This window comes from Podarcis tiliguerta (assembly GCF_965153285.1).
Source record: "Podarcis tiliguerta genome assembly, chromosome: 9".
NCBI classification, from domain to species: domain Eukaryota; kingdom Metazoa; phylum Chordata; class Lepidosauria; order Squamata; family Lacertidae; genus Podarcis; species Podarcis tiliguerta.
Window position 1 is genome coordinate 4,834,559 of NC_139542.1, and position 22,840 is coordinate 4,857,398.

At 45.3% G+C, this 22,840-nt stretch overlaps 1 protein-coding gene across 1 annotated transcript in view; it reads right to left on the minus strand.

Annotated features, from left to right (window-relative positions):
• ATRN (attractin) overlaps window positions 1–22,840 on the minus strand; it is a gene marked incomplete at its 5' end in the record, with an annotated part of 172,161 nt that overhangs the window by 18,883 nt on the left and 130,438 nt on the right. Inside the window, 2 exon segments of the mRNA XM_083398154.1 lie at window positions 539–646; window positions 18,292–18,370. Coding sequence (XP_083254280.1) covers window positions 539–646; window positions 18,292–18,370 — 187 coding nt within the window.

Sequence of the window (22,840 nt, forward strand, 5' to 3'; positions counted from 1 at the left end):
CATGCTGGGCCTAGAAGCACTTTGTCTGGCAGTGTCACTCCCTCCACCCACTGTACCTGTTGCCAGGCTGGCTTTCCAGATCACCTGCTGCTGAGTGTAGCCCCCCCCCCCCCGGTTGTAACCAGTTGTACCCAAAGACTTTCTTAATACTTAGCCAATTAGCCTCCCCCCATCCTTTGAAAGACCGTGCAAAGAAGGCTTTTTCAGCAGCACCTACAGCTATTTCCAACCAACTGTTCTGGCATATTAAACTGTATCCTTCTTGATTACAAGGCATAAAAAATCTTTTTAAAAAGAGCTGCAACTTTTATTTAAACCAACGTAACCTGAAAGATGCAAACGAGCAGCCTGGAGAAAGAAAATTAGATCAAAAACAAGGCCTGCTGGGTTTCGAATGTTTACGGCTTCTTTGTGGCTAGACTTCTAATATTGCCTTTCTCTCCTCTCCTCCGCCTCCCTCTCGCAAAAGCCGGCCAAGCAGCACAGCATCTGTGAATATTAACTACGGGAACAGTGCTCCTACAGGGTGGTCCCTCACCTTTACGCTGCCTCCAATGAGGTCGGGTGGCTCCTCGTCCGTTTCTAAGGCAACGTTGATGGACGCAAAAGGGCGACTGGCCATCTGCTGCATCTCTCGGAGCAGTTGCTGTTGAATAAATGGAGAGATGTTAATAAGGCAGCCCGACATATTCAAGGGTCACGGGCGTTCATGGGATTTTCACACAGTTGCAAGGAAACAAGAGCGGCGGCTGGTACTCTGTGCCCAGAAAGAGAATAATTCAAGACTAGCAGCCAAAGAAAGTTCAAGCAATACTGCTATATATATATCTTTTAACAGGATGTGGCAAAACATGGGGTGCAGGATCAGACCCGCTGCCACCACGACTCTGGTCCTGAGTTAGGCCAGGTAGACTCATGGGAGTGGTAGTGAATTCAAAACAAGTTCACAGCACGGTCCATTTGTGTTATAGATTTACAACCTGAGCTGGGCAGGCTGCTCAAGAGGCATCGCCTATTAGGACCGATGCACCAAGGCACAGTGAGATAAGCATCCCTTTGTTGGCTTCATTCGGAGATTCGTCTGGACGCTAACAGCCACATACCTGGCACTGCCCAGAAATCCTAAGAAACCAAAGTATCAGTTCAGTTTTGAAACCAGGGGTTAGAATAAGGGGAGTTTTGGAAGGTCCGTTCTTCTGCCATCTTGATTCAAAATGGCATCTGATTACAGTGGTACCTCGGGTTAAGTACTTAATTCGTTCCGGAGATCCATTCTTAACCTGAAGCTGTTCTTAACCTGAAGCACCACTTTAGCTAATGGGGCCTGCTGCTGCCGCAGTGCCGCCGGAGCACGATTTCTGTTCTCATCCTGAAGCAAAGTTCCTAACCCGAGGTACTATTTCTGGGTTAGCAGAGTCTGTAACCTGAAGCGTATGTAACCTGAAGCTTATGCAACCCGAGGTACCACTGTACATCCAAGCAGATGAAAACCTGTTCCTTTCCAAAATATATACCAGATGCGAGGGCTGAGTTGGGGGGGATGGATAGTTCAGCAAGGGTTGCAAACCTCTGCTGAGACCAGGGCTCTCACCACACAGTCCATATTGAGACTCACAATCGTGTGAACAGGAAACAAAGTGGTCCTTTCACAAAGAAAAAACTCAATGTTTCATTGAGAGAAAATAGGCCTGGTTAAGTGACCTACAACTCAGAAAGGAGACGTGGGCTGAGTCAACCTTGAATCCCTTGATTGTATAGAAAGAAGTTTTCTCTAGGCAACTCACAAGTAACAATACACCCAGAAGAACTAAATGAGCAATATATGTACTAAAGCATCACAAATTTGTCCAATGTAAGGTAAGTCTCATAACTCTTCTGCTTTGGGATGACGGTGGAGAAGGTGTTCATTGCATGCTTGTTTCCACAGCAACTTCACTGATCCATCACACACACCCTCCAAAAAACCCCTATTATGAGCATGTAAGAAACTAGCTGGCGTAAGGAAATCTGCCGAGCCAGATAGCCAAGCGCCTTCCCCCATCACATGGCTGGTTCCTGCTTTGTTTTTGTTCAGTTCAGCATTTTCAAATTGTTTTCCAACCTGTTCCCTACTTCTCTGGCCTGCTTCCACCTATATTCTCCACCCGGCTCCATGAGTTTTGTGGTTTTAATTTTAATTGCACGGTTTTATAATTAAACGGTTGCATTTTGTGAATTTGGGGGATGCTTTAGAAATAATTAAAAAAGCAGGCCACGAAATTTAAATGTTAAGTTGCACGAATGTTTTACCCTGTGACTGAGTGGGAGGTTAACGTATCTCCACTTCCCCTGCCAGCTGCAGGGCTGATACTGCACACCGACAAATTATAATGAAACAACAGCAGAACAGAGCGAAACCCACAGCATCAGCCATGTTAAGGTCAGCAGGTCTCCCAAATCCATCAGATTCATGTACGCCACAGTACGGAGGACTATATGTCTGCTTGAGATTAACAGCAGTTGTAAATAACTCAAGGGCCTCCCAACTCCTCCAAGGTCCAGAAAAAGAATTGAACCAAAAGAGCAAAGGATATAGAAATTATGCTGAGTGGATTGATCTGCAGTCTGTATTGCTTAGGGGCGTCTATTTTTCCAACTTCCCACCAGTTGCTGGGGTATTTGAGGGTTTTGTCTGGGGGGTAGGGGTTGCCGCTATTGTTGTTTTTGTGTCTTTACTGTGAGTTGTGTGGAAATTGTTCAGTTTGGTTGTTTTTTGATGTTTTATTTACTGTTTAGGACTACAGTGGTACCTCGCAAGACGAATGTCTCGGAAGACGAAAAACTCGCAAGACGAAAGAGTTTTTCGTTTTCTGAGTTGCTTCGCAAGACGGATTTCCCTATGGGCTTGCTTCGCAAGACGAAACGTCTTGCGCCTTTTTTTTAAAACCGCCAATGCATTCCTATGGGAAACCGTCAATACACAGTGGTGCTTCGCAAGACGAAAAAACTCGCAGAACGAAAAAACTCGCAGAACGAAAAAACTCGCAGAACGAATTAATTTCATCTTGCAAGGAACTACAGTACTTTTGTAGTGTGTGGGGTGTTAGGGGATGGTAGTTCCTCTGGTGGGGGATATGTCATGCTCCTTCTGGGGTAGTTTGTCCACCTTGAATCCCTACCCTGCACTCAGCTCTCACCTGTGGCTCCTAGAAGCTGTGACAGCAGCCACACCCTGGGAATGGGGCCAATGGTCAAGAAAGTGGTTTCTGCACAACACGCTGCAGAGGGAGGTGAAGAGCAGGTGGGTCTTGTCAAACCATCTAGGAGAACGGAAAACTCTAATCCTAAACTTCCACTGCCTTGAAGGTTATCTTTGAGAGAAGAGAAGGCTAAGGGGTAGACCCTACACAAATCTGCTGGAGTCCCTAAGGCAGTTGTACGCAACTCCTGCAGCCAAGATGGTGCCAAGCGTATTGCTCTGTCTTCCTTCAAACCACATCAGTGAGGCCAGAGTGGGGTCTTGCCACCTGGGCAGCTCAGGACCTCCATCCACACTGCCCAGGCCTGTGCCCCATGGAGGACACTTGAGTGCTGCTAATGCAGTGGTTTGACTTCACCTCCGGAGGAGCACTCCATTGTCTCTTGAAACAGACAGATGCCAACAATGTAGTTTTTCCATGCAGAATTGCAAGAGCCTGCCATCATGTGCAATTGCCCTGGGTGAAACAAGACCGGTAGGGGTGGTTCAGTACTTCCCCTTCTGCTAGTTCAGTGAGGTCAGACTCAAGAGGTACTAGCGAAGCCTGGGCAGGGCTTGTGCTGTTGGGTAGCCATGCCGAATTAGCTAGCTGTATTGAAAAGAGGTCAGGCTCTCAGCTGGAAACACCGAGCTGCAAAAGGCCACAGAGCTCTTCCCACTATTTTAAGCATCGTTTTGAAATCTCCCTTCATTACTTGGGTCCATGGTGCGGATGAACTATGTAAAATTACTGAAATGAAAAGCATCCTAAAAATACACTGAAAGGCAGCCATTATATATATGCAGTGGAACCTCAGTTTTCGAACGTAATACGTTCCGGAAGGCCGTTCAACTTCAGAAATGTTCGAAACCTGAGAATCAAAGGACGGTTGGCAAAATCCATTGAAAACATGGAGAAACGCACCTCAGAAAGCCGTTCAAGATCCTAGGTGCGTTCAAAAATGGAAGCAAATACTTCTGGGTTTTTGGCATTGGGATTCCAAATTGTTCGTCAACAGAGATGTTTGAGAACCGAGGTTCTACTGTACTTTGCTTCCAGAAAAGGCTTGGAGGATGAAGGAAGTTTTGGAGGTGGAGAACAGTCTCTGAGATCACCTCTCTTTAAGCCCCTTGCTACACTTAGCATTTTATAAGAACAGGGGGATCTTATCAAAGTCAAGCTTACAGGACTGGGAAATAGCCCAGAACAGCAACTGGAAAGCTCCAAGGCTTCAGGCAGAGGTCTTTCCTAGCCTGAAATCCTTTCCCAGAAGCAGAATCCAGAGTGTACCAGTGGTTCCCCAATTTTTTCCCCATGGACCACTTGGAAATTGCCGAGGGTCTTGGTGGACCACTTAATACCCCCCCCCACCTGTTTGTAGCAATTGTGAATGCTGGATGCTGAATTATTTTGACAGTACAGTCATACATTAGTTCTCGAACAGAATGCGTTTCAGGAGTCCGTTTGACTTCCAGAACTGTTCGAAAACCAAGACGTGGCTTCCGATTGGCCACAGGAGCACCCTGCAGCCAATCGGAAGCTGCGGAAACCACACTGGACCTTCAGCTTCCGAAAATTGTTCGAAAACAGGAACGCTCACTCTCGGTTTTTTATTGTCTGGGAGCCAAAATGTACAAGTTCCAGGGCATTCTACAACCAAGGTATCTTTTTGCTTCTTTTAATTCTTATATTGTATGTTATTGTATTACAATCTGAACTTAACAGGACTGTACAGAAGTCAAAGTGTTCTTCACAGACATGCCCCAAACCACCTGAATTAAGCTCAGGGACCACAGTCCGGCCCTGGCCCAGAGTTAGCAAACAACATCCAGGTGTGAGACCTGGGACCTATTCTGGAGACTGCCTTGAACGATGCAACGATCATGCCAACAGAGCTTTACATAGTATAAAGGGAGGCAGTTTGCCCACAGGGATTTTCAACCTATGCTCTACCGACAACCTGCCGTACAAGTGCCATTCAAGTGAACCCAAACTCATGTGCCAGACCTCCTGTTCCAGACTACTACTTAAAAAGATTATCGGCAGATTGCAAAGTGAAGAAAGTGCGAAACAGATTGCAGGGTTGCTGCTGCAGTAATTGTGCCCTTCAGCTACCATAAAACGCTTTGTCTAATGGCTGTAAAATAAAACCAGAGCAAGCTGTCCTGATAAATATGTCCAAAATAAGAATCAAGCAGAACTCATTAACTCGGCAAGGAGTTGAATATTCACACAATCACTGAGCCCACCCAGGAGGTTATGTGGGTACAGCTACATGAATCTTGCACTTGCAATAGCTCTCGAAGCCTTCAAATCATGAGACAATACATGTTTGGCAAATGTGTTGTGTGTTTTTTTTAAAAAATTGCTCAATTCATGCTGGAGGCCCTTGATCAGAATGGACAATGATGAACCATTCACAAGCCCAGACACTGATTGTTCACCTCAATGGAGCACAAGAACAAGATTCAAGGATAATAACAGTGGGGCAAAGGAATCTCACAGCAGTAAAATGCTAGGTGCAAGAGTTCCCTGTACTGCAGCACAGATGAAGTAAAACCAGTGTGGACCTTATCCAGCCATCGATGGGAGACCAGAGACAGCCTCATGAAAGCCACACTGAGCTTTCAAAGAGCGAGATCTAATCGTGTTTTGAAACCAATATTCAAGCATTTAAAGGTCTCTAGGGAAAGACTGCATAACTTATGTGTTCTCTGTAGGTCTAACTGAAATGACCCATTAATCTAGAGTTACTCTTGAGTAGGTTAATAAATAACAGCCTTTTCCAGCTCAGAGTTTGTGATCAGCATCAGAACCATATTCACAAGTTCTTTCGCACACAAATCAATTCCTGGTCCCCCCCCACCCCCAAGGTGTTCTTTATCAGCAATCCAATTTAGAGGGAAATGCATTTTGCTTGTCACTGCACAAATGGAAGTCAGGAATCCTTCCGATCTACTTTACCCAGTGGTCTACTAGCAGACCCTGCTTCTCCTTCTACCCACTCCTGCTGTCGGCGCAGAGGTGGGGATCACAGAAGTCATAGGACTAATCTATACTGGTAAGTTATAACGTTATAAATGTGTTATAAAAATGTGACACTAGCAGGTGTTGTACAGGATTCAATGGGAAATTGTATTGAGAGCTATATAGCTTTTCTTCTTAGCTTTTTTAAAAAAAGATCATTATAGATCTACCCCTAGTTAAACAACACTTGGGAAGGGTGAAAGTTGGTCACTCGTGCCATAGGAAATCAAAATTAAAAGGTCATCCAGCTATGAGAATGATATGCAAAAGGAACACAACAAGTACGCACACACACCACACACACGCCATTATCAAGAAGTAAGTTATAGATTTGCCCCATTATTGTGCACTTCTTGACAATTCTGTGATTCTATGCTACCATCAATCCGTAACACCACCCCTTCTGGAAACTGTTTTACAAAGAAATAGCTTTGGCACGTATCAGCCTTGGGACTTGCTTAAGTTCAAGAGGAACATCTATTTTTAAAGGAAGCAACACTCCTCCACCCAAAACACACACACACCTGGGTAACATTGCAAATCTCAATTGCTGCCAGTGAACCTTGGTTTAAGAAAACCCGACTGAGCAATACATCATCTTTACTGAAGAAATGTAACAAGAATGAAATATTATGCAATCAAGGATAAATCAATTTTAATGTTTTATCTTTACATTCATGAAATGGCGGCCTGCCAAAATGGAATTCTGAAACAAGCGAAGTTTTCAGTCATTAATGTTATTCTCCCTCGAAAAGATACTACTCTACTCCTGAGACCGAAATGCAGGAGCTTCCATTCAACCTCCAGGCACAACACACAATTGTTATGGAATTCTTTTGTGCATGACAATAGAAACCTTTGATGAGGTATGACAGTAACAAGCAACAGTAATCTAAGACAGACAGGATGGTGGTGATATCAAAACCGTGGAAATGTTGGAAGAGGGAGCAGACATTTTTGAATTTTTATTTTAAACCCTCACTAGTATTCTTTATAGCTATGAGAATGAGAGTAATGAAATCTGGGACTTTAGGGCGTGGAAACTAGAATAAAGAAAACAGGCAATTGGCTTTGTTCAGACATCGCACCAAACCCTAGTTAGAGAAATTTAACTTTGGTTTGTTTTGAAGCCTGAAATCATAAGCCGTGGTTCGTGACCAGCCAGCAAACTAGAATCAGAAGCCACACATGAACTGGGTTTGCAAACCATGGATTGCAGGGATGTCTAAACTGACAAACCATAATTATGGCCACTCCTGCATCTCTGGAGAAAAAGGTGCTTAGCTGATGTTGTACTAAAACCACACATGGTGCGATAAATCATGATTTGCCTGTATAGTCATTCAAGCCATGGCTTAAACTGTGGTTGGACTACAGTTCTAAACTATGATTAGTGAAAGCTATAGTTTGTTGTAATGTCCGGATTGAACCAACTTCTGTCTTTGTTGAAGCCTTAAGGAGAGCTATTATATAATACATTATCAGTGGTAACTGGCACCCTCCCCCCAAAAAAAACTAATCGGGGGTGGAAAGGGGGAAGGAACGGGCTGGGGAAAGGGCGGAATGGGTCCATGCGAGGTTATGCACACTGAACCAATGCACGCAGGAGTCAGGAACATACCCCCCCACAAATCAGTTGTTGCCTGAACAAACAAGACATGGGGGAGCCCTCGTCCGTCCAACTACCACCTGCATCACTAAGACCACTAGAAGAAAAGGCGCATCAGCCTTCCATACTGCTTAGACCCAGCTCTGCATGGCCTGCAGAATGACTATCTGACTACAAGCCATGATAAGGACGTGGGTGGCGCTGTGGGTTAAACCACAGAAGCTAGGACTTGCCGATCAGAAGGTCAGCGGTTCGAATCCCCGCGACGGGGTGAGCTCCCGTTCCTCGGTCTCTGCTCCTGCCCACCTAGCAGTTCGAAAGCACTTTTAAAAGTGCAAGTAGATAAATAGGTACCACTCCGGTGGGAAGGTAAACGGCGTTTCCGAGCGCTGCTCTGGTTCGCCAGAAGTGGCTAGTCATGCTGGTCACATGACCTGGAAGCTGTACGCCGGCTCCTTCGGCCAGTAAAGCGAGATGAGCGCCGCAACCCCAGAGTTGGTCACGACTGGACCTAATGGTCAGGGGTCCCTTTACCTTACAAGCCATGATCCAGAAGCCAAGATCAAGCCTTTGCCTCTTCATCATGGGTCCTTTGGGGGAAACCAACCACAGGCACTGGTTACCTAACACAAATCCATTCTCTGTGTTGTTTTGCCCCGTGCGTGGCAAGGCGTTTTCAACAGGAGATGTGAAGCAGCCACTTCTCAGCAGCATGCAGCCCAGTCACATAAAATAAGCTATGATTTAACATAACTGGAAAAACATTTTCATTGCTGTAATCACCACAAACCCAAGCTCTCTTTACTAGTCAGTTACTACCATGTCAGGTTGCATTAGTATCCATAGGAGGGGTTCTTTGAGGGGGGGGTATATCCTGCCTCAATGTTCAACACTTTGCGCTAGCTTACACAGCACTAGCTTACACTGAACTGCAGTTGTATTGCCTATTCTCCCAATTTGGGAGATGTGCTTTTGAAGCTCGTCAAAATCCTTTTTTGCTTCTACGACCCTGAAAAACTCTGGAATGGATATGTACCCCCTTAGTTCACAGACCACACCTGCTGGGTTTCATGAAGCCCCGTCAAGACTGCCTGGGAGATAAACACTAGGGAGCAGAACAGTTATTCAGCGAGGCAACATAAATGCTTAAACTATCACGAGAGAGGAGAGCCATGTTCTTTTGAAAATAAATTGGGCAGTAACACTTAGCCACAATTGCAAGCCACCATGTAAGACAACGAATAAATAATTATCTGGCAGTATTTTCATCATAGCCGAAAATTAAGTTTCCAGTTCCCTGGGGCAGCGATTGCATTAATGTTAGCTAATTAGGTTTGTAACCAACTTTGCAAGCCTCTCTCTCTCTCTCTCTCTCTCTGTGTGTGTGTGTGTGTGTGTGTTTAAGGGGGGGAGAAACAAAACTCAAATGCTATTCAACAGGCATTTTCACACTTCAAATTATTACAAACACAGGACAAAGCTACTGGGAATTGATGTCATGTGAAAAGACAAGATAAATGTATCTTCATCAGCCATGGATTAAATACATATTTTATCAGAACCAGGCCCCCAAACAAGGAGGACACAATGGATGACCTTTAGTATGCAGAATAAGCTGAAGGTTTGAGGCTTTAAAAAACGTAAGCGAGGTCTGCTGTAAATGCAAATTAAAAGCAGGGAAGAATACGATAACAAGGGGCACCCATCAGCTGAAAAGCTGGGAAATGTTCAATGTAATTACAAAAAGGCTATTATAACTCTCCAAGAGAATGAATTCCACCGTACCCATTACTGACCATTTTTTCTAGGAAGAAACTGTTCCTTGATATGGCAAGTCAAAATCCCAGGCTTGTGGTTCTTCTGGGCAAGGATGGCCAAGCAAGCACTTATTGGTCTGGATGCGACCCCTGAAACAATCTCATCAGCCACAATGTTATCTTTGACTGGTGGGCTAGGGGACCTCAACAGTCCTGGCCCAGGAACCCAAATTACCAAAACTGAAGTTCAGTTTTGTTAAAAGCAAGACTCATTTTCCCTTCAAAAGCCAAAGACATAACTAGGTATTGAAATTGAGGATCTCATGGGAAAGAGAGTTGTGATCAGAGGCTGAAATCAATATAGAAAATTTATTTAAAACACCCAAGCAGAAAACCATTTTGCATGATGAAAAATGCAAGGATAATCCACAAAGAATATCAAAGTGGAAAAAGGCTTATTATACACAACTGTAAGGAACAGTGTATGCAGGTAAAAATAGAATGTAATGATTACATGGGTAACAAAACAGAATATTCTGCCTTGTGGCTTAATGCTATTCAATCTAAAGATTTCACCCTTAAAACTTTACTTTGTCATTTTATCTGATACTTCCAATATTTCTGTTCTATTGCAGTCAACAATTACGGCAAGCAAAACTTAGAAGTAATTTTTATTTACTTAATCTCTGCCTTGATTTACCTTCCAGATCGCCCACTAGTCAATAGCAGTTAAAAGCTTTGCTTATATAGCAAATTAATCCTAAAAGTTAAGCAGAAGAAGAGGAGATGCTAAATCTGGGTTTCCAGGTAGGGGTTCAAAGGAACAAGTTTCTGCGGATTCTAGGAAGAGTAGAGAGATTAATCCAGGACCCAATGCATGGAAGAGAAAAAGATAAAAAAATAAAATAGTGTGGTTCAAACCTCACCGGGGAGTAAGCAAAAATAAAACAAGAATTATTTATGTATAAAAACTACAGAAGCCAAATGTGTTCAGAATTGTTCATGAACCAAAGCCTGTGCCCCAAAAGGCAGATTCACAGAAAAATTTGCCACAAAACACTTCAAAAGTGGAAGGAGGGAGAAGCTCAAAGCAGGAAACCCCTTCTTCTCGCAAAGAGGAAAGCAAAGGGCAAACTGGGCCACAAGAGGCCTAGAACAAGCAAAAATATATGATAGCAAAATGGGAGCTAAGCAGTGAAATTAAGCGAGAAGAAAAAGTGAGCTCCAGCATGGCGCTGCAGTCTTTTTCCATCCCCACCCCTTGGCACCCCAATTTTTCTGCCTTCTTTTCTCAGTTAATTCAGTCTTGCTTTGGGTCAAGGACAGGCCAGCGGAGAGGCACCTGCAGAAACAATTCTCCACCAGTTTTAGGTGATTAATGGCACGTTCTTGAGCCTTATCAGAGTCCAGAGAGATTCACGAAGGCTGCTCAGGGCTGCTAGCCACATGGAATAACCAAACTCGTATCTTCGTCAGACTGCAGCACTGTTGTCTCAGCTCGTCAGCATTTCTGCTTCCAACATCTCAGCATCCGAGTCGACAGAGACATTTTTGCCCTTAAGAAGAACATTGAGGCCTGATTAAACCATGAGCCAGAGTTTCTCGACCAAAGGTTTGCTTCCATCCTGCTCCATAGCTCTCTGCCTTCCTCGTGTACGCCACTACTCACTCCCTGCCCCAAAGACTTAAAGAACAGACGTCAATGTTTTTGCTGTCTCTCTGTCAGGTTGACTGATACTTATTTTCTAATTAATTACTTATATACAGTAAGCCCGCAGCTTAAGTGCATTTAACTTGTGCGCAATCAGCTTTACGTGCAGGGCAAAAAACATTAAAAAGGGGGCAGGGTCCAGGAAAAATGACTTGGGCAATCCCACTCGCCACTGAACCCAATTGGGTTTTGACTATGCACAATCTCGGCTTTCAGGAACGATGCCCAGAATGTAACTCCCAACTAAGGTGCGGACCTACTGTTCCACTTTCCCTCCAAGGAGCTCCAGGTGGTTGTATATAGCTCTCCTCCTCCTAATTTTATCATCGCAAGAACCCTGTAATGTAGACTAGACTGAGAGAGGTCATCCCAGATGAGCTTCACAGGTAAGCGGGGACCTTCATTGGCTCCCAGTATGCACAACCCAGTAAGCACAACTCAGAGTGTTGGTGCTGACCTTTAAAGCCCTAAACGGCCTCAGTCTTGTATACCTGAAGGAGTGTCTCCACCCCCATCGTTCAGCCCGGACACTGAGGTCCAGCGCCGAGGGCCTTCTGGTGGTTCCATCAGAGAAGTGAGGTTACAGGGAACCAGGCAGAGGGCCTTCTCGGTAGTGGCGCCCGCCCTGTGGAACGCCCTCCCATCAGATGTTAAAGCAATAAGCAACTATTTTACTTTTAAAACACAACTGAAGGTGGCCCTGCTTAGGGAAGTTTTTAATGTTGAATGCTGTATTGTGTTTTTAATATTCTGTTGGCAGCCGCCCAGGTTGGCTGGGGAAACCCAGCCAGATGGGTGGGGTATAAATAATAAGTTGTTGTTGTTGTTGTTGTTGTTACAGTCATACCTCGGGTTACAGACGCTTCAGGTTGCATTTTTTCAGGTTAAAAGGTAAAGGGACCCCTGACCATTAGGTCCAGTTGTGACCGACTCTGGGGTTGCGGCGCTCATCTCGCTTTATTGGCCGAGGGAGCCGGCGTACAGCTTCCGGGTCATGTGGCCAGCATGACTAAGCCGCTTCTGGCGAACCAGAGCAGCGCATGGAAACGCCATTTACCTTCCCACCGGAGCAGTATCTATTTATCTACTTGCAGTTTGATGTGCTTTCGAACTGCTAGGTTGGCAGGAGCAGGGACTGAGCAACGGGAGCTCACCCCGTTGCGGGGATTCGAACCGCCAACCTTCTGATCGGCAAGTCCTAGGCTCTGTGGTTTAACCCACAGCGCCACCCGCATCCCTTTTTCAGGTTACAGACCCGCCAAAACCCGGAAGTACCGGAACAGGGTACGTCCGGGTTTTGTCGGTCGCGCATGCGCAGAAGTGCTAAATCACACTTTGCACATGCGCAGAAGTGCCGAGTCGCAACCCGCGCATAAGCAGACGCGCTGCTGCGGGTTGCAAACATGCATCCAGCATGGATCACGTTCGCAACCTGAGCTTCCACTGTATTTTTATTTGAACCGTGGTCTCCCAAGTCACAGTCCAAAACCTGAACCACCACACTGACTTCACAATGTGGCATGATGACATCACCCTGCGGGTTTCTCTGCTGCACAAGCATGAGAAGCCACTGCTCATGGGGGCAAAGGGACTGTGAGTGTTGACATTACAGGCTGCAAGGAGAACAACCAGGTGCAAGGATCCTCTTTTCAGTAGTTGCCTCAAGTTCCCCATATTTAGCAAATTGACTATTTGACTTCACAAAATGGTCCTGGGGAAGGGTTACAAAAATGTCACAATTGGAACCAGTGCAATTTACATTAAAACCGTTAGAAATAACCAGAGAACCAACACCAACCAACCAAAACAGCAGCACAGAACAGAAATGCAGGAAAAGGAAAGACATCCGCTCAAGCAAAGGGTTTGGTAAAATGGTGCCTTTTGGCCAACTGTCGAAAAGCACGCAATGGATGGTATAAAGACACATCTCACAGCATAACCTGGGGCCACCAAAGAGGAAGCTTCATTTTGAAGGGGGAAAGTAAGATAGCAGGGCTAATAATGGTTCTTAACCTTCCTTGCCACCAAAGTTTCTTTCTGACTTGGATTAAAGTCTGAACCAAGACAGAAATCATGGACCATGACACCTGCTGGTATTGAAAGTTAGCATTGTAAGCTCCTAAATGTTGCATCTGAAACCAAGCAATAATGGACATTAGTGCCATAATTAAAACAAACACTATATTTAGCCTTTTCTCTCAAACATAACCCAGAAAAAAGGGGAAGTGCCTAATCTCAGAGATATATAAATATATTTCAGTATATGTTTCAGTTGTGTCCATTTTTACTCATAAACCATTTTAGATTATTAATTGGAAGGTGGCAGATAAATATTTAAAATGAATGAAAGCAAACAACTCTCTTTTCAGACTATCTATTGAGACTTGGATAAATGCCCTCCATCGTACCCTGCCCAAGCTGATTCACAATCCGAGGTTTAAGCCTTGGATTGTGGCTCACAGCTCGACTACAGGAATCCCAAAGGCATGTAAAAAAAGGGAAAGGAGGCTGAAAGGGAGCAAAAAATACATATTAAGACTTGGTTGTAGACAGATGTACTCTTTATGATGCCATTGCGGTTTTATTTCAAGCATTATTCTCCACCACCGCCTTCATGTTTCCTATCACTTTCCAAAAGTCATGTAATAAAAGGAGCAATTTTATCTGTCTTTCAGTATCATTCCGAGCCTCGAACAAGCATTCTTTCTTGTTTCCATTTCCTCCACCAGCAAAATACAGCGCCTGAAAGCCATTTCGTTACGGTGCTCAGTGGAGAGAGAGAGAAAGGGTACGAATTTACGAACCACTCACTTCCCTTTAGTAGATCAGTGTCAGGCAGACTCAAATGCCGCCTTGCCAAGTTGCCCAAATGTTACTTCAGATAATATACTGGATAGGTCTAAACCCCTGCCAAATGCTTTGCAATATCCTACTCTTATTCAGTTATGAATCTATGCTCCTCATCACCACTGTATCTGGGCTAGGTTAAGTAGGGAGTTACATTGGTTATATTAGGTTTCAGGATTGGTTTGGTTTTTAATTTGTGGAGGAAACATTGAAACAAATGTGCTTTACACTCATTGGGCAGATGCTCTTGGTTGTTCTCTTTTGAGCAATGGCCTGAGTAGTTGGAAATGGGGAATGGATTTTAATGGCACCTTGGAGAACTCCCTGCAGGACTCAGGCTGGAGACTCCATTAAGAGGACAGCTTAGATGTTGCTTCAGCAGCAGTCATCTTCTGACTGAGCCTTAAATAGGAGCTGCAGTTCTTTCTCAGTTGCTAGCTCCACCTTCCGTGTGAGAAGCTTCTTGCAGCGGTTCTCAACCTGTGGGTCCCCAGATGTTGTAGGACTACAACTCCCATCATCCCTGAGCTCTGGCCTTGCTAGCTAGGGGTGATGGGGAGTTGTAGTTCAACAACATCTGGGGACCCACAGGTTGAGAAAGGATAGACTTTAAAGGGACCCCGGCTGCTTAAGCGCTTGCGGATTCCTAAAGAACATGGGAGAACATGCTAGGACCACAGCTAGAGTCCTCTGCATCAGAGGAGGAAAGCAGGATCGCATGGGCATAACACTGGTCACCACAGAGTTGGCAAGGACCACAAGCGTCATCTAGTCCAACCCCCTGCAATACAGGAATCTTTTGCCCAGTGTGGGGCTCGAACCCACAACCTTCAGATTGAGAGCCCCATGATCTGCAGACGGAGCTGTCCCAGCTCACTTGAGAGTGAGCAAAATCTTCTGCTTTCAGTGTTTTGCATCATGTTCTACTGGCCAGGCACAAGAAGTTATTGCAACTATAGGTAATGTTTTAACAATAGTCTTCCCCCTTAAAAAGCATAACATTCTATATTTTTCTGCAGTATTCTACAAGCTGTTAGAAATAGCATGAGCCTTCAACAACCTTACTCAACATTCCTATCACATAGTCCTTCAACGCTCCAGAGTCCTGGGCAAGCTCTGTTGCTCCCAAAACCAGCAAAAGTGAGCTTCTACTTTCCATTCTAGGTCATAAGGACCCCATCTTCCATATATGTATCCCTCTCCTAGCATACCAGCAACAAGATAGGGGGCTTCTTAGATTTACTTGTTATTTATTACACAAAATTTCTACTCCACTTGATTGCAAAAAACAAACTTCAAAGCGGATTGCAACAAGTTAAAACAATAAAATCGAGAAAATTTCACAAACATGCTTTAAAACATACAAAATATAAAATACTAAAACAGATTAAAATTACCTCAACTTTCTAAGCATCTGGGTGGGCGTATCTAAATAGGAATGTTTTCGGCAGGCACCAAAATGAGTACTGTGAGGTCTGCTTGATCTCAACAGATAGGGAGATGGGAAAGGAATTGACTTCATTCAGCCATAGGAAGTGATAATGACCTCAGTCGTCATTTTGGGGTTGAGCAGGGACAGCAAGTGACCTGATACACAACTCGGGTCAGAAAGAAGTTGCCACTAGACAGAAACTCTTCCACACTGTTAAGGATGAGGATCCCTTCCGTATAAAGTTTTAGGACAGTTTGTTAGAAATCAGACAAGTTGTCTATCACTTGAAATTAAAGCGTGCAAACCAAGAATGAGAAACCTAACTGTGAGAAAGATAAGATACCAGCTGATCCTCTCTGCAACTTTCAAAAAAAAGTATGCCCAGAGGATAACTTCACACCAGTGACATTTTCCATTTAAGCCATCATTAAATGCCTCACTTGGCTCCAGGCAGAATGCGGTATTTCTCAGACTACATCCAACATAAACCCTGATTAACATTTTATTTAGGAAAAACTCCAGGAAGCCTTCACTTTGCTTTTTATACCCTTGTCAAGATGGGAAAGAGAAAAACAATGGCCATTTATCCCCAAAGTCTGTCTCCTGCTGCTGGTGCCCTGCTGCATCAGACCAAAAACCTATCTGGCCCATCATCCCATTTCCCACAGTGGTCCATAGGAGGCCTCTGAGAAACCCACAAACAGGCCTTGAGTGCTATAGCACTCGTCCTCTGTTGGCCCCCTAGCAAGTGCAACGATTCAGAGGTATTCTGCTTTTGGATGTGGTACAGTAAGGGCATGCCTCAACTTTAAATTCTGCTTTGTATGTCTGTTTATCTTCTTTAAAAATTGTATCTGTTTTGAATCACTCTGTGCTCAGGTTCCAAACAACTCTGTGTGTGTGTGTGTGTGTGTGTTGCCCATTCACAGTAACAGGTAATCTAAAAATGTTTGCAACCTTCCTTCCCGCCCTTTGGCCAAAGTGTTTTGAATAGGAACATGTAAGGTATAGGTTGACACTGTCAAATTCAGCCAATTTATTTCACAATTAAGTCATCCGTACTATACTTTAAAATAACCAAAGAATAGGCACAAACCTGTTGAGGTCTCTGAATTTTCAAAGTTAGGTCCTGCTTAAGGATGGGCATGGTTGCATGCAAGCCTTTTGAGCAGGACAGAGCAGATGGCATAAACACACAATATGTGTACAATATATGCCGCGTGCAAGAAGGACATTTTAAACACTCAAGCTCCAGAGTAAATGTCACTGCTCATGTCAATATATGTTAGATGGACTAGACAGGGGAAAGTAGTCAAGCTCAGGAAAGAATAGTTTGCCCAATAAGCTGTATGCGTGAGCCTTTTCAAACTACTTACGGAAAACAAAATGACCTCTCTTGTTATAGCTTGCCTCACTGGTGAAATACCATTATTAACTTTCTTTATGAGAAACCACTACTCCTCTTGCCTCTTATTTGAAACTCTTGGTGGCATTCAGCTAATTTTTACTTACAGCAGACCCACTGAAATAACTGGGCTAACTAAGTCACATCCATCAATTTCAGTGGGTCTTCTGGCATGCACAGAGCCCTGGGAGGGGCAGGCCTCCGTCTTACTTCCTGAGGGGTTTCAGGGAAGGCAAGGATCTGTATTTTTAGTATTTCTAAATATTAGCACATCAGAAAAGATTGGGGTGGTGAAGAATGACAAGGCGCAAAGCACCATCAAGAACAAAGCAAATAACAACAGAAGAGACGGGCTGTCACATTGAGGAGAAGAAGAAGAAGAAAAAGTGTTCAAGAGACATTTGAAAGTCAAAAGCGAGGGTGCCTACTAAATATCTATTGGACATGTATTTCACAGCAGGACCTAACCTCCAGTTGAGGCCAATAAGGGTTCTGTAACATGTGGAACATCTGTTCTCCTCCAAATGATTTCAGGGATTAATATGGGATTATAAGGTCTCAGGTAAGGGTTCAGGTGGTCTGTAAAAGTATACTGGGTCCAAGTTGTTCAGGGCTATGTATATCAGTGCAATAACCTTCAGCCAGGCCCATTAGCATATGAGCAGCCAGCGCAGGTGTTTTAGCAAGTTGCTGGACCTCTGCTCCCATCAGTAGTCTAGCCATTGCATTCTGCACCAAATGGAGCTTCCAGGTGAGGCGAAAGGGCAGCTTGCCACAGAGTGCGGTGCATTAATGCTGGCTTGGGGAAGCAGAGAGGAGAGCCATGCTGCTTCCTGGCTGCCCAAAAATCCTGCACACAGAATCATAGAATTGGAAGGGAATCCAGGGGTCATCTAGTCCAACCCCCTGCAGTGCAGGATGAAACAAGATGAAACAATATCTGGTCTCTTCCACACACACCCCACATGGTGCCAGGGAACTAGGAGGAAGAGGAGAAGGGCCAGACCATCTTTCTTTTTTTTTTTTTACATTTGCAGCAGGGCTTTTGCAAAAGCAATGTGCATCTCACGCCATTTCTGCCTTCCATAGAGCTAACTCAAAAGGAGACAGCTGCCTCTCTGCTGTCTTCTGCAGAACACAGGGAATTACAAGAGCCCTCAGTCAGTAAGCAAGGCTTCTGGTTCAATTGTGTGCTTGGCACCTCTTAGGAGAACACATGCAAGAAGCAGACATAAAAGCTCGCAGGTCGTAGCAAGAAGGCAGTGATTCTGTCATTTTGACCCACCTCTCTCCGCCGCGACGCCCAGCAGCTCTGCTTAATCTTCCAAACCACGGCGGCCACAAGGAGCAGAGACAAGAAACAGCTGAAATGGAGGAAACAGGAAAAACAACAACAACACTTATTTCCTTTCGATTTGAGATGCAGGAGAATTCGACAGCTAGACCAACAAAAATAGCATTGCACTCTCATGAACTTCTGTCAACAGATACTAATGGCACATAAAGTGCTTGGCAACATTAAGATTCATGTCTCTGTCTTGTAAGGTGGTGCGCAGCAGGCATTTGGGCGGGGGGGGGGGGGGAGAGAGAAGCAAGATGTGCCACTGCGAAGGGTGAATGACAAAGCCAGAATGAGACCATATCACCTGCCTTCACACTTGAGAACGTCAACATAATTCAATCAAGTTATCACTCAACGGTGATGACAGAAGGCCCTGCTAATGCAGATCTCACTGTGACCCAGCAAGGGAAACGGAACGGCAATGTGTGAAAACATGCAAAAGGGATTTTAAATAAGGAGTGTTTGTTCTGTTTCCTTTCTAATCGCAGGTAACGTCTTATTTATAAGACCAAGTGAACTAGAAAATGAACCCTGTTCATATTGATTTATTCACTGGCTGAGATTTATAGGCCTACTCTCTCCCTAAGGCACAGAGTAGATTCTAGCCAAATGTTATCATTAATCCTCATAAAAACAAGCAAGGGAGGTCACCGTTATCCCATTTTTCAGATGGGAAAGTGAGGCTGAATGATGTACCGAAAGCCAGCTAATGATTCCATAGCTGAGTTGGGATTTGAACCCAAGCCAAATCTAACACTCTACCCATGGGGCTCTCCAGTTTCACAATCGTTTTGTAAGAGTACTCAATTATTTTTCTACATCTGTTATGACAAAGGAAAAGGGTGATCTAATAGCTTTCATATGTCATTACTTTTATCCAGATCTTTCTGTAATTGTTTTTGATCCAATTAATTATAGCAACTTGCCAACCCACAGCCAGCAAACATTCTTCCCCCATTATCTCAATAACCTTCAAAGCAGCATGCCCTACAGTTAGATAGGTGGCTGCTACTTGCTCCAGTTTACAACCTGGAACAAAGGCAGAAAATTACTTGCCCAAATATTATCTGATGATTTACCAAAGCAAATGCCAAGGCCATTAATAAAGTATCATTTAAAATCTTCCTATCTCACAGACACAATCTATTCAGCAGACAGAAAATACAAAGAGAGACCTGCAGCGGTTGTATGCAGGTTATTTAATACTCCTCCCCACCTAGCCTTGATGTTTGGGGCATATTTGTCCAAAAGTTCTTTTGCAAGATGCATTCTTGTCCGATTAGACCAAAACAAGGGAATGGAATCCTGCTATCCAGGAGGCCCATCGAAGCCTCCTGAACAAAGAACCAACTTTGTTTCTCCCCCTAAAACAAAACCCTACAGTGTCTCTGCTTGTGTCCTCCGTCCCAATCCCTTTTCACCATTTCTAAATTCAGAGGCAGAAGTAGGGAGAGAAAAAGCAGCCACACCAGCTGCTCTTGGAGGAGCTCACACTTCTCGCTAGCCAGACCATAACCCACATCAGATATTTGCCCAATGGCTGAGGCCGTCCCGTCTGTGTGAAAAATTCAGCAGCCCCTTAACGCTTCAGCCAAACCCTGCTGAGTTTAACAAGAGCCTGTCAAAAGACTTCGCTGAAGTGTCACTCTCCTCTAACTCTTTTGCTACAACTATCTTCTTTGCCTTTTTTTAAAAAAATCCATTTGGGAAGGTATCAGTGGAATATACTGAGCAGCTTTCTTCTTCAACGCTTCCAAAAAGAACCCTTTGCATCTTTGTCACAAGGAGGCAGCAGATCCCCGTAAGTGCTGAAAAGCTCACACAGTGGGGCTCGTTTTTTATTGCAGGAGGTCAGTCGCTAGCACTTCCAAAAGCATCAGAACTGCAGAGTTCACTTCAGAGTCAGAGCTCTGAACCTCAGATGATCAGGGTCATATTTAAAGGTGACATTTCTGACACATAAATGGCACTCAGAAGTTCCACCACGCTTGGGCAACCAGCAACCAGAACTGGCATGGGGCTATGCAGAAAATCAGGCAAGGCAAATGCAAATAAGGCACTGTATCAGTTCTCAATGGCTTGTATGGGAAGAAGCAATTGCTCTGCAATCCAGGGCAAGTGAAAGGAGGAAATCCTTGCCCTTCACCTTAAAAGAGTGGCAAAAAATAAAGGTTCAGTGGACACCACAATGCTGCCAAATTGTATCCCATTACTTCTGCAAATAACAGAAATAGGAAGATGACTTTTATTATTATTATTTATTGAATTTATATACTGCCCTATTCTCGGAGGTCTCAGGGCAGTTCACAGAAAAGACCTACTTAAAAACCACAATATATATAATAAAAATAACCCAATAATACCCCCCCCCCAAAGAGCCACATTTTAAAAGGGTATGGGATGTTGATCAGGTCAACCAAAGGCCTGGTTAAAAAGGAACGTTTTTGCCTGGTGCCTAAAGGTGCATAATGAAGGCGCCAGGCAAACTTCCTTTGGGAGAGCATTCCACAGACAGGGAGCCACTGCAGAGAAGGCCCTGTTCTCATGTTGCCACCCTCCAGCCTTCTCGAGGAGGAGGCACACAAAGAAGGGCCTCAGAAGGTTATCTCAGGGACCGGGTAGGTTCATATGCGGAGAGGCGGTCCTTGAGGGATTGCGGTCCTGAGCCATTTAAGGTTTTATAGGTCAAAACCAGCAGTTTGAATTGGGCCCAGAAACTAATTGGTAGCCAGTGCAGTTGGGCCAGGATCGGTGTAATACCTTTCTCCGGTGAGCAACCTGGCCGCTTAGGGGTGATCATGTCAATAGCCTGAGTCATTTGGGTGATCCAGAGGTCAGCTAGGGCTTCAACAGGGGCGCCAGCCATATCAGTCAGAAAACCCCCCAGAGCAATTTGGAATCCCACTGGATCCATCAGCCTCCGAGGGAGGACCTTCCTAATAGGTCCCCCGCCTCTGCAGAAAGGAAAAGGTCTGACAGCCTAAATCTCAACAGGAGTGATTTGACCATGGCAAGGGACTGATGCCAATGTCCCCCACCTTTAAATCACCCTATTCCTGCCCAGACGAGAAAACAAGGTCCAGAGTGTTGCCTGCCATGTGCGTTGGGCTGGTGACATGTTGGGACAGCCACATGGATGTCATGGTGGCCATGAAGTCCTGAGCTGCCCCAGAGCCAGCTGCGTTGGGCTGGTGACATGTTGGGACAGCCACATGGATGTCATGGTGGCCATGAAGTCCTGAGCTGCCCCAGAGCCAGCTGCGTTGGGCTGGTGACATGTTGGGACAGCCACATGGATGTCATGGTGGCCATGAAGTCCTGAGCTGCCCCAGAGCCAGCTGCGTTGGGCTGGTGACATGTTGGGACAGCCACATGGATGTCATGGTGGCCATGAAGTCCTGAGCTGCCCCAGAGCCAGCTGCCTCAGCATGGATATTGAAGTCTTCCAGAACCAGCAGTCTGGGAGTCTTCAGCACCACCTCCGAAACCAGCTCTGGCCGCTCAGGCAGGGAGACTGCTGGGCAGCAAGGTGGGCAGTAAACCAACCTAATCTGTCCCGACTGCCAAGAACACACACTCTAGATCCCACCCCCCCGCCCCGGACAGAGAGCCTGGAGATAGAGAGCGAATCTCTATAGACCACAAAAACTCCCCCTTCCTGACCCTCACGTCTGGCCTGATGCTGCACTGAATACCCAGGTGGGCACAGCTGGCTGAGACCAACTCCACCTTGCTCACCCACCCAGGTTTCCGTGATACATGCCAGGTCAGCCTCCTCACCCATAATCAGGTCATGGATGAGGGAGATTTTATTCTGGGCCAGCCTGGCATTCAACTGCAGCAGCCACAGACCCAAGGGCTAGCTGATATAACTGCCTGTGCCTTGTGCCCCTTGCCCGGCCTGCCATATCTCCCCCTACCTAGAACTACTGTATCTGAGCCTCCGCCTGCTCTGCTCTCCTCCGCTCCTCTCCTCCTGGGCACATGCCACCAAGTGCACTCAAGGCCCAGTTAAAAACAGCTGAAACACTAAACAAAAGAATTTAAAAGGATATAAAAGCAATTTAAAAGAAGAAGCCCTCTCTGCTGAGCAGCAGCAGCAGTCCTTATAAAACCTGCCAGGCCCCGTCCTGGGCCTGGTGAAAAGAGGCAGGAGCAGGGCCCTCAGGCTCTCAGCAAGATGGTCCTTAAATCAAGTCACATCACAGATTCACCTAGGGCAAAGGTAAAGGTAAAGGGACCCCTGACCATTAGGTCCAGTCGTGGCTGACTCTGGGGTTGTGATGCTCATCTCGCTTTATTGGCCGAGGGAGCCGGTGTACAGCTTCCGGGTCATGTGGCCAGCATGACTAAGCCGCTTCTGGCAAACCAGAGCAGCGCACGGAAACGCCGTTTACCTTCCCGCCGGAGCGGTACCTATTTATCAACTTGCACTTTGATGTGCTTTCGAACTGCTAAGTTGGGAGGAGCAGGGACTGAGCAATGGGAGCTC